Consider the following 12,467-nt stretch of genomic DNA (forward strand, 5'->3'; position numbering starts at 1 on the left):
AAATAAGGGGAAATAGATTGAGGTGTGAGTTTAGGAGGAACTTCTTCACCCAAAAGGTTGTGCATCTATAGAATTCCTTGCCCAGTGAAGCAGTTGAGGCTCCTTCATGAAATGTTTTTTTAGAGAAAGATCGATAGCTTTGTCAAGAATAAAGGGATTCAGGGTTATGGTGTTCGGGCCGGAAAGTGGAGCTGAGTCAACAAAAATCAGCCATGATCTCATTGAATGGTGGAGCAGGATCGAGGGGCCATGTGGCCTTCTCCTGCTTCTAGTTCTTATGTTCTTATGTGCCTGTCAGGGAGGGAGGAAGTGGTCAAGCGAGGGAACCGTGGTTTACTAAAGTAGTTGAATCACATGTCAAGAGGAAGGAGGCTTATGTAAAGATGAGACGTGAAGTTTCAGTTAGGGCGCTCGGAGTTACAGGTTAGCTAGGAAGGATCTAAAGAGACAGCTCAGAAGAGCCAGGAGGGGACATGAGAAATCTTTGGCACGTAGGATCAAGGATAACCCTAAAGCTTTCTATGGGTATGTGAGGAATAAAAGAATGACTAGGGTAAGATGTGGGCCTGTCAAGGAAAGTTGTGCGTGGAGTCCAAGGAGATAGGAGAGGTGCTGAATGAATATTTTTCCATCAGTATTCACACAGGAAAACGACGATGTTGTTGAGGAGAATAATGAGGTACAGGCTACTTGACTTAAAGGACTTGAGGTTCAAAAGGAGGAGGTGTGAGCAATTCTGGAAAGTGTGAAAATACCTAAGTCCCCTGAGCTTGATGGGATTTATCCTAGGATTCTCTGTGAATTAAGGGAAGAGATTGCGGAGCCTTTGGCTTTGATCTTTATATTATCTTTGCCTACAGGAATAGTGCCAGTAGGTTGGAGGACATCAAATGTTGTCCCCTTGTTCAAGAAGGGGAATAGGGACTACCCCGGTAACTATAGACCAGTGAGCCTTACTCTGTTGTGGGCAATATCTTGGAAAGTCTCAGAAGAGATAGAATTTATAATCATCTGGAAAGGAATAATTTGATTAGAGATAGTCAACACGGTTTTGTGAAGGGTAGGTCGTGCCTCACAAACGTTATTGAGTTCTTTGAAAAGGTGACCAAACAGGTGGTCGAGGGTAAAGCAGTTGATTGGTGTACATGGATTTCAGTAAAGAGTTTGATGAGCTTCCGCATGGTGGGCCATTGCAGAAGACACGGAGACATGGGATTCAGGGTAATTTAGCAGTGTGGATCAGAAATTGGCTAGCTGGAAGAAGACAAATTTGATAGGAAATGTTCAGCTGGAGTTCAGTTACTAGTGGTGTACCACAAAGAACTGTTTTGGGGCCACTGCTGTTTCTCATTTTTATAAATGGCCTGGAGGAGGGCGTAGCAGTATGGGTGAGTAAATCTGCAGATGGCACTAAACTCGGTGGAGTTGTGGACAGTGCGGAACGATGTTGCCAGTTACAGAGGGAGCAGTATAAGCTGCAGAGCTGGACTGACAGGTGGCAAATGGACTTTAATGCAGAAAAGTGTCAGGTGATTCATTTTGGAAGGAATAACAGGAAGACAGATTACTGGGCTAATGGTAAGATTCTTCGTAGTGTGGATGAGCGGAGAGATCTCGGTGTCCATGCACATAGATCCCTCAATGTTGTCACTCCGGTAGATAGTGCTATTGATACTTTGGTGTGTTATCTTTTATTGCTAGAGAGATTGAGTTTCGGAGCCATGAGGTCATGTTGCAGCTGTACAAAGCTCTGGTGCGTCTGCATTTGGAGCAGTGCTTGCAGTTCTGGTCGCTGCATAATAGGAAGGACATGGAAGCATTGGAAAGGGTGCAGAGGAGATTTACCAGGATGTTGCCTGGTCTGGAGGGAAGATCTTATGAGGGAAGGCTGAGGGTCTTGAGGCTGTTTCATCAGAGAAAAGAAGGTTTAGAGCTGACTTAATGGAGGCATACAAGATAACCAGAGGATTAGATATGGTGAACAGTGAGAGACTTTTTCCTCGGATGATAATGATCAGCACATGGGGACATAGCTTTAAATTCAGGGGAGATAGATATAGGACTGATGGCAGAGGTATGTTCTTTATTCAGAGAATAGTAATGGAGCGGAATGCCCTGCATGCAACAGGAGTGGACTCGCCAATATTAAGGGCATTTAAATGGTCATTGGATAAACATATGGATGATAAGGGAATAGTGTAGATGGGCTTGACAATGGTTTCACAGGTTAGCACAACATGGAGGGCCAAAGTGCCTGTCCTGTTCTATGTTCTATGTTCTGAAGTGCCTCAGGACATTTTACTGCATTAAAGGCACTGTTATAAATGCAAGTTGTTGGCGATCATTACCAGTATCTCAAATCATTGCTCAGATGGCCTCTACTCATTTCTACTCTGTCAGACTCTGTTACCTTTCTGCTACATGTGTACATTTAAGGTCTCATTCTACTCACACAGCGGTTGACCAACCACCATCAAACCTACGCTTCTCGGACATCACGAGGAAAAGTTTCCGGGTGGACTGGGATCATGGATCGGAGGAGGCGGACCAGTACAGAATCAGCTGGGTTCCATCTGCAGGAGGGGACAAAAAAGAGGTGATGAAATCCATACTTTCTGCTTCTGTGTAGCTCCAGCTGATTTTTAAATTTGCCTTGCAACATGCGAGTGTGAAGCAAAACCGCTGTCAGACAGATCTGTAAATGTATGAAAATGTTCCTCCTTTCCAGCAACGATGTTTCATTGCATCCTTGTAATCCTTTCCACACTTGCTAATGAGTTGCATTCTCTGTTGGTCGTGGGGGCATGATCACACTGAAAACAGCAGGTATTTTCCATTCCCAACAGGGACATGCAAAGTCACGGGCAGGACTGGAAAATTTGGAGATTGGCCAAAACTCAATTGGGTGGGATGAGCTCTTGAAACCATAACCTGCAGAAACATCAGCACATTCTTTCTGAATGGAATTACTGTACTAGAAGGTGATCAGAAAACTGCTTTCCGCACGGGCCATATGCTCTTTAGTATTGAGATGTTGGGCTCAGTTGCCCACTCAAAGAAGAGCATTTGTGTAATGAACAAAACAGTCCAAATTAGTTCATTCCTTCAATTGAATTTTCTCCAGAAATACTCCACATGACCATGAGGGAATGCCATTGGGAAAGGTGGATGCAGCCAAGGGTTGGTAAAGGATTTTAAGGTCCTTGTGACCCCCCTGAGTGATATTAAATTCAAACATCTCCATTTAATTAAGGGAATCAGTTTGCAGAAAACAAATTGGTTTCATGCACTGACCGTATCTTGACCTTCACTTTCTGCCTATTCTTCCAGATGATTATAAATGGCAATGAGACAAGCCAGGTTTTAGATAACCTGGATCCTGACACCTTATATGATGTTACCCTTACTGCCATCTACCCAAACAAGAAGGAAAGTGATGAAGTCTCAGCCTCCCAGCGTACATGTAAGTCTTTAGTATATAAAAATCTCCATTTGTCCTTCCTTGGGGTATCGTGGGGCAGCACGGGGCAGCACGGTAGCATTGTGGATAGCACAATGGCTATCAACTATCGCCTCAACTATCGATGAGGTGCTTTATAGCATCCTGGACTCAACACCGTGTTCAACAATTTTACATCATTATCCAGGCCCCATTTTGGTTCCTTTCCGTTTGCATCTTTTGATTTTTACCCATGTATCTCTTGTTTCTGCTTTGAGACAGCAGCTGCTCATTATTCTGCGATTCACGCCTCCCCTGGCCACATCTTTTCACATTCCCCACATTGACACCTCTTTTGTCATTTAATTTCTCCTGCCTTCCACCCTCTGACAGACCTTCCCACTTTTTTTAATCACCTCCCATCTGCTTAAAACCTGTTGACTTTTTTTTCTCCTCATCAGGTGTTGCCGGACCAGCTGGGCATTTTCAGCATTTTTTTGTTTTTACATCACTTTTACCTTTGTGGGGGAAAAATGTTTTGTTGTATTTTCATACCGGGCAACAGCAGCAATAAACCCTGTCAACCTTTCCCAAAGTTCAGTGAGGACCCTCAACCTGGGATGATCGCACAGGCTGATTATGGGTGGGGATTTCAACACGGTTATTGATCAAGGCCTGGACCGGTCATGTTCGAGAACGGGCAAGGTGCCAGCAATGGCAAAGGAGCCGAAATGGATCATGGAGCAGGTGGGAGGGGGTGGGCTGGATCCTTGGAGATTTAGGCAGCCGAGAGCCAGGGAATTTTCTTCCTTCTCCCACGTTCACAAGGTGTAATCCTGGATAGATTTCTTTGTTGTGGGCAGGGCCCTGTTGGTGAGGGTGGTGGATACGGGGTATTCGGCAATTGCGATATTGGACCATGCTCCGTACTGGGTGGGCCTGCAGGTCACTATGGACAGTAAGCACCGCCCACAGTGGAGATTGGATGTGGGGCTGTTGGCGGACAAAGTGGTCTGCGAGAGATTGAGGAAGTGGACGCTGAACTACCTGCAGGTAAACGATACGGGGGAGGTCTCAGCAGCGGTGGTCTGGGAAGCGCTGGAGGCGGTGCTGAGAGGGGAGCTGATCTAGATCCAGACTTACAGTGACAGGACGGACAGCCATGATGTGGAGATGCCGGCGTTGGACTGGGGTGAGCACTGTAACACGGACAGGGCAGAGAAGGACCGACTGGTAAGAGAGAGCCTACGAGTGGATAGGAAGTATGTGAAGGCGCCAGAGCCAGGGCTGTTGAGGGAACGCCGGAGGCTGCAGGCAGAATTTAGTTTGTTAACTACAGGAAAGGCAGTGGAGGAACTCAGGAAGGTGAAGGAAGCGGTGTACATGGGGAAAAGGCCAGGAGGTTGATTGCACAGCAGCTCAGACAAAGGGAGGCAGCGAGGGAAATAGGGAAAGTGGGTTGATGGGGATTGGAACTTAGTTGGGGACTCAGAGGGGGTGAGCAAGGCCTTTGGGACTTTTATAGTAGTCCTTGATAAATATCAAACTAATCGGAAGGACTGAGTGGATGGTAAGGGTGGTGTAGCTCTGTTATTTAAGGATGACATCCGGTCAATGGGAAGGGATGACATCGGTGCAATGGAGGACAAGGTTGAATCCATTTGGGTGGAAATTAGGAATAGTAAGGTGAAAAAGGCACTGATAGGAGTAGTCTATAGGCGACCAAATAGTAACAATATGGTGGGGCAGGCAATAAACAAAGAAATAACTGATGCATGTAGAAATGGTACAGTCGTTATCATGGGGGATTTTAATCTACATGATGATTGGTTTAACCAGGTCGGTCAAGGCAGCCTGGAGGAGGAGTTTATAGAATATATCCGTGATAGTTTCCGAGAAGTGTATGTAACAGAACCTTCAAGGGAACAAGCGGCCCTAGATCTGGTTCTGTATCATGAGACAGGATTGACTAATGATCTCATAGTTCGGGATAATCTCGGAAGGAGCGATAACAGTATGGTGCAATTTAAAATACAGATGGAGGGTGAGAAGGTGAAATCAAACAGTAGTGTTTTGTGCTCAAACAAAGCAGATTACAATGGCATGAGAGAAAGGCTAGCTGAGGTAGACTGGGAGCAAAGACTTTATGGTGAAACAGTTGAGGAACAGTGGAGAACCTTCCAAGCGATTTTTCACAGTATATACCAACAAAAAGGAAGGACGGTAGAAAGAGGGAAAATCGACCATGCATATCTTAGGAAATAAGGAAGAGTATCAAATTGAAGGAAAAAGCACCCAAAGTGGCAAAGATTAGTGGGAGACTAGAAAACTGGGAAATCTTTAAGGGGCTACAGAAAGCTACTAAAAAAGCTATAAAGAAGAGAAAGATAGATTATAAGAGTGAACAGGCGACGGAATGTCGCAACTAGGGGCTTTTCTGGTAAATATTTGTCCTGCAGAGGATAAGAAGCGTGATTTAATAATAGGAGTCGAGGAAATGGCTGAGGAACTGAACAGGTTTTTTGGGTCTGTCTTCACAGTGGAAGACAGAAGTAACATGCCAGTAACTGATAGAAATGAAGCTATGGCAGGTGAGGACCTTGAGATGATTGTTATCATGAAGGAGATAGTGGTGGGCAAGCCCATAGGGCTAAAGGTAGACAAGTCTCCTGGCCCTGATGGAATGCGTCACAGAGTGCTAAAAGAGATGGCTAGGGAAACTGCAAATTCACGAGTGATAATTTACGAAAATTCACTAGACTCTGGGATGGTCCCGGCGGATTGGAAATGAGCAAACGTGACATCACTGTTTAAAAAAGGAGGTAGGCAGAGAGCGGGTAATTATTGGCCAGTTAGCTTAACTTCGGTAGTAGGGAAGATGATGGAATCTATCATCAAAGAAGAAATAGTGAGACGTCTGCATGGAAATTGTCCCATTGGGCAGACGAAGCATGGGTTCATTTTTGGGAAGGTCGTGCCTTACTAATGGAGTGGAATTTTTTGAGGACCCTACCAGAACGGTAGATAATGGGGAGCCAATGGATGTGGTATATCTGGATTTCCAGAAAACATTTGGCAAGATGCCACACAAAAGGTTGCTGCACAGGATAAAGATGCATGGCATTAAGGGTAAAGTAGTAGCATGGATAGAGGATTGGTTAACTAATAGAAAGCAAAGAGTGGGGATTAATGAGTGTTTCTCTGGTTAGCAATCAGTAGCTAGTGGTGTCTCTCAGGGTTCAGTGCTGGGACCGCAATTATTCACAATTTGCTTCAATGATTTGGAATTGGGGACAAAGGGCAATATGTCCAGGTTTGCAGACGACACTAAGATGAGTGGTAAAGCAAAAAGTGCAGAGGATTCCGGAAGCCTGCAGAGGAATTTGGATCGGTTAAGTGAATGGACTAGGGTCTGGCAAATGGAATACAATGTTGACAAATGTGTGGTTATCCATTTTGGTTGGAATAACAGCAAACAGGATAATTAATTAAATGACAAAATATTAAAACATGCTGCTGTGCAGAGAGACCTGGGTGTACTCGTGCATGAGTCGAAAATATTGGTTACAGTTACAACAGGTGAATAAGAAAGAGAATGGAATTTTGTCATTCATTGCTCAAGAGATGGAGTTCAAGACTAGGGAGGTTATGCTGCAATTGTATAAGATGTCAGTGAGGCCAAACCTGGAGTATTGTGTTCAGTTTAGGTTCCCTTACCTGAGAAAGGACGGACTGGAGGTTGTGCAAAGGAGATTCACTAGGTTAATCCCAGAGCTGAAGGGGTTGGATTACGAGAAGTTGCATAGTCTGGGTCTGTACTCGTTGGAATTTAGAAGGATGAAGGAGGGATCTTCCAGAAACATGTGAAATTATAAAGGGAATAGATAGGATAGATGTGGGCAGGTTATTTGCACTGGCAGGTGAAAGCAGAACGCGGGGGCACAGCTTCAAAATAAGGGGAAATAGATTGAGGTGTGAGTTTAGGAGGAACTTCTTCACCCAAAAGGTTGTGCACCTATAGAATTCCTTGCCCAGTGAAGCAGTTGAGGCTCCTTCATGAAATGTTTTTTTAGAGAAAGATCGATAGCTTTGTCAAGAATAAAGGGATTCAGGGTTATGGTGTTCGGGCCGGAAAGTGGAGCTGAGTCAACAAAAATCAGCCATGATCTCATTGAATGGTGGAGCAGGATCGAGGGGCCATGTGGCCTTCTCCTGCTTCTAGTTCTTATGTTCTTATGTGCCTGTCAGGGAGGGAGGAAGTGGTCAAGCGAGGGAACCGTGGTTTACTAAAGTAGTTGAATCACATGTCAAGAGGAAGAAGGAGGCTTGTGTAAAGATGAGACGTGAAGTTTCAGTTAGGGCGCTCGGAGTTACAGGTTAGCTAGGAAGGATCTAAAGAGACAGCTCAGAAGAGCCAGGAGGGGACATGAGAAATCTTTGGCACGTAGGATCAAGGATAACCCTAAAGCTTTCTATGGGTATGTGAGGAATAAAAGAATGACTAGGGTAAGATGTGGGCCTGTCAAGGAAAGTTGTGCGTGGAGTCCAAGGAGATAGGAGAGGTGCTGAATGAATATTTTTCCATCAGTATTCACACAGGAAAACGACAATGTTGTTGAGGAGAATAATGAGGTACAGGCTACTTGACTTAAAGGACTTGAGGTTCAAAAGGAGGAGGTGTGAGCAATTCTGGAAAGTGTGAAAATACCTAAGTCCCCTGAGCTTGATGGGATTTATCCTAGGATTCTCTGTGAATTAAGGGAAGAGATTGCGGAGCCTTTGGCTTTGATCTTTATATTATCTTTGCCTACAGGAATAGTGCCAGTAGGTTGGAGGACATCAAATGTTGTCCCCTTGTTCAAGAAGGGGAATAGGGACTACCCCGGTAACTATAGACCAGTGAGCCTTACTCTGTTGTGGGCAATATCTTGGAAAGTCTCAGAAGAGATAGAATTTATAATCATCTAGAAAGGAATAATTTGATTAGAGATAGTCAACACGGTTTTGTGAAGGGTAGGTCGTGCCTCACAAACGTTATTGAGTTCTTTGAAAAGGTGACCAAACAGGTGGTCGAGGGTAAAGCAGTTGATTGGTGTACATGGATTTCAGTAAAGAGTTTGATGAGCTTCCGCATGGTGGGCCATTGCAGAAGACATGGAGACATGGGATTCAGGGTAATTTAGCAGTGTGGATCAGAAATTGGCTAGCTGGAAGAAGACAAATTTGATAGGAAATGTTCAGCTGGAGTTCAGTTACTAGTGGTGTACCACAAAGAACTGTTTTGGGGCCACTGCTGTTTCTCATTTTTATAAATGGCCTGGAGGAGGGCGTAGCAGTATGGGTGAGTAAATCTGCAGATGGCACTCAACTCGCTGGAGTTGTGGACAGTGCGGAACGATGTTGCAAGTTACAGGGGAGCAGTATAAGCTGCAGAGCTGGACTGACAGGTGGCAAATGGACTTTAATGCAGAAAAGTGTCAGGTGATTCATTTTGGAAGGAATAACAGGAAGACAGATTACTGGGCTAATGGTAAGATTCTTCGTAGTGTGGATGAGCGGAGAGATCTCGGTGTCCATGCACATAGATCCCTCAATGTTGTCACTCCGGTAGATAGTGTTATTGATACTTTGGTGTGTTATCTTTTATTGCTAGAGAGATTGAGTTTCGGAGCCATGAGGTCATGTTGCAGCTGTACAAAGCTCTGGTGCGTCTGCATTTGGAGCAGTGCTTGCAGTTCTGGTCGCTGCATAATAGGAAGGACATGGAAGCATTGGAAAGGGTGCAGAGGAGATTTACCAGGATGTTGCCTGGTCTGGAGGGAAGATCTTATGAGGGAAGGCTGAGGGTCTTGAGGCTGTTTTCATCAGAGAAAAGAAGGTTTAGAGCTGACTTAATGGAGGCATACAAGATAACCAGAGGATTAGATATGGTGAACAGTGAGAGACTTTTTCCTCGGATGATAATGATCAGCACATGGGGACATAGCTTTAAATTCAGGGGAGATAGATATAGGACTGATGGCAGAGGTATGTTCTTTATTCAGAGAATAGTAATGGAGCGGAATGCCCTGCATGCAACAGGAGTGGACTCGCCAATATTAAGGGCATTTAAATGGTCATTGGATAAACATATGGATGATAAGGGAATAGTGTAGATGGGCTTGACAATGGTTTCACAGGTTAGCACAACATGGAGGGCCAAAGTGCCTGTCCTGTTCTATGTTCTATGTTCTGAAGTGCCTCAGGACATTTTACTGCATTAAAGGCACTGTTATAAATGCAAGTTGTTGGCGATCATTACCAGTATCTCAAATCATTGCTCAGATGGCCTCTACTCATTTCTACTCTGTCAGACTCTGTTACCTTTCTGCTACATGTGTACATTTAAGGTCTCATTCTACTCACACAGCGGTTGACCAACCACCATCAAACCTACGCTTCTCGGACATCACGAGGAAAAGTTTCCGGGTGGACTGGGATCATGGATCGGAGGAGGCGGACCAGTACAGAATCAGCTGGGTTCCATCTGCAGGAGGGGACAAAAAAGAGGTGATGAAATCCATACTTTCTGCTTCTGTGTAGCTCCAGCTGATTTTTAAATTTGCCTTGCAACATGCGAGTGTGAAGCAAAACCGCTGTCAGACAGATCTGTAAATGTATGAAAATGTTCCTCCTTTCCAGCAACGATGTTTCATTGCATCCTTGTAATCCTTTCCACACTTGCTAATGAGTTGCATTCTCTGTTGGCCGTGGGGGCATGATCACACTGAAAACAGCAGGTATTTTCCATTCCCAACAGGGACATGCAAAGTCACGGGCAGGACTGGAAAATTTGGAGATTGGCCAAAACTCAATTGGGTGGGATGAGCTCTTTGAACCGTAACCTGCAGAAACATCAGCACATTCTTTCTGAATGGAATTACTGTACTAGAAGGTGATCAGAAAACTGCTTTCCGCACGGACCATATGCTCTTTAGTATTGAGATGTTGGGCTCAGTTGCCCACTCAAAGAAGAGCATTTGTGTAATGAACAAAACCGTTCAAATTAGTTCATTCCTTCAATTGAATTTTCTCCAGAAATACTCCACATGACCATGAGGGAATGCCATTGGGAAAGGTGGATGCAGCCAAGGGTTGGTAAAGGATTTTAAGGTCCTTGTGACCCCCCTGAGTGATATTAAATTCAAACATCTCCATTTAATTAAGAGAATCAGTTTGCAGAAAACAAATTGGTTTCATGCACTGAACGTATCTTGACCTTCACTTTCTGCCTATTCTTCCAGATGATTATAAATGGCAATGAGACAAGCCAGGTTTTAGATAACCTGGATCCTGACACCTTATATGATGTTACCCTTACTGCCATCTACCCAAACAAGAAGGAAAGTGATGAAGTCTCAGCCTCCCAGCGTACATGTAAGTCTTTAGTATATAAAAATCTCCATTTGTCCTTCCTTGGGGTATCGTGGGGCAGCACGGGGCAGCAAGGTAGCATTGTGGATAGCACAATGGCTATCAACTATCGCCTCAACTATCGATGAGGTGCTTTATAGCATCCTGGACTCAACACCGTGTTCAACAATTTTACATCATTATCCAGGCCCCATTTTGGTTCCTTTCCGTTTGCATCTTTTGATTTTTACCCATTTATCTCTTGTTTCTGCTTTGAGACAGCAGCTGCTCATTATTCTGCGATTCACGCCTCCCCTGGCCACATCTTTTCACATTCCCCACATTGACACCTCTTTTGTCATTTAATTTCTCCTGCCTTCCACCCTCTGACAGACCTTCCCACTTTTTTTAATCACCTCCCATCTGCTTAAAACCTGTTGACTTTTTTTTCTCCTCATCAGGTGTTGCCAGACCAGCTGGGCATTTTCAGCATTTTTTTGTTTTTACATCACTTTTACCTTTGTAGGGGAAAAATGTTTTGTTGTATTTTCATACCGTGCAACAGCAGCAATAAACCCTGTCAACCTTTCCCAAAGTTCAGTGGGACCCTCAACCTGGGATGATCGCACAGGCTGATTATGGGTGGGGATTTCAACACGGTTATTGATCAAGGCCTGGACCGGTCATGTTCGAGAACGGGCAAGGTGCCAGCAATGGCAAAGGAGCCAAAATGGATCATGGAGCAGGTGGGAGGGGGTGGGCTGGATCCGTGGAGATTTAGGCAGCCGAGAGCCAGGGAATTTTCTTCCTTCTCCCACGTTCACAAGGTGTAATCCTGGATAGATTTCTTTGTTGTGGGCAGGGCCCTGTTGGTGAGGGTGGTGGATACGGGGTATTCGGCAATTACGATATTGGACCATGCTCCGTACTGGGTGGGCCTGCAGGTCACTATGGACAGTAAGCACCGCCCACAGTGGAGATTGGATGTGGGGCTGTTGGCGGACAAAGTGGTCTGCGAGAGATTGAGGAAGTGGACGCTGAACTACCTGCAGGTAAACGATACGGGGGAGGTCTCAGCAGCGGTGGTCTGGGAAGCGCTGGAGGCGGTGCTGAGAGGGGAGCTGATCTAGATCCAGACTTACAGTGACAGGACGGACAGCCATGATGTGGAGATGCCGGCGTTGGACTGGGGTGAGCACTGTAACACGGACAGGGCAGAGAAGGACCGACTGGTAAGAGAGAGCCTACGAGTGGATAGGAAGTATGTGAAGGCGCCAGAGCCAGGGCTGTTGAGGGAACGCCGGAGGCTGCAGGCAGAATTTAGTTTGTTAACTACAGGAAAGGCAGTGGAGGAACTCAGGAAGGTGAAGGAAGGGGTGTACATGGGGAAAAGGCCAGGAGGTTGATTGCACAGCAGCTCAGACAAAGGGAGGCAGCGAGGGAAATAGGGAAAGTGGGTTGATGGGGATTGGAACTTAGTTGGGGACTCAGAGGGGGTGAGCAAGGCCTTTGGGACTTTTATAGTAGTCCTTGATAAATATCAAACTAATCGGAAGGACTGAGTGGATGGTAAGGGTGGTGTAGCTCTGTTATTTAAGGATGACATCCGGTCAATGGGAAGGGATGACATCGGTGC

At 45.3% G+C, this 12,467-nt stretch overlaps 1 protein-coding gene across 1 annotated transcript in view; it reads left to right on the forward strand.

The window, feature by feature from the left end:
• Window positions 1-12,467, forward strand: part of LOC119963598 (tenascin-X-like) — a 621,159-nt gene that overhangs the window by 465,198 nt on the left and 143,494 nt on the right. The window contains exons 80-82 of the mRNA XM_038792929.1: window positions 3,331-3,463; window positions 9,849-9,988; window positions 10,723-10,855. Of these exons, the coding sequence (XP_038648857.1) occupies window positions 3,331-3,463; window positions 9,849-9,988; window positions 10,723-10,855 (406 nt within the window). The remainder of the gene's footprint in view (window positions 1-3,330; window positions 3,464-9,848; window positions 9,989-10,722; window positions 10,856-12,467) is intronic.

The sequence above is a fragment of the Scyliorhinus canicula genome, chromosome 3 (assembly GCF_902713615.1).
Source record: "Scyliorhinus canicula chromosome 3, sScyCan1.1, whole genome shotgun sequence".
In the NCBI taxonomy this organism is placed as follows: Eukaryota; Metazoa; Chordata; class Chondrichthyes; order Carcharhiniformes; family Scyliorhinidae; genus Scyliorhinus; species Scyliorhinus canicula.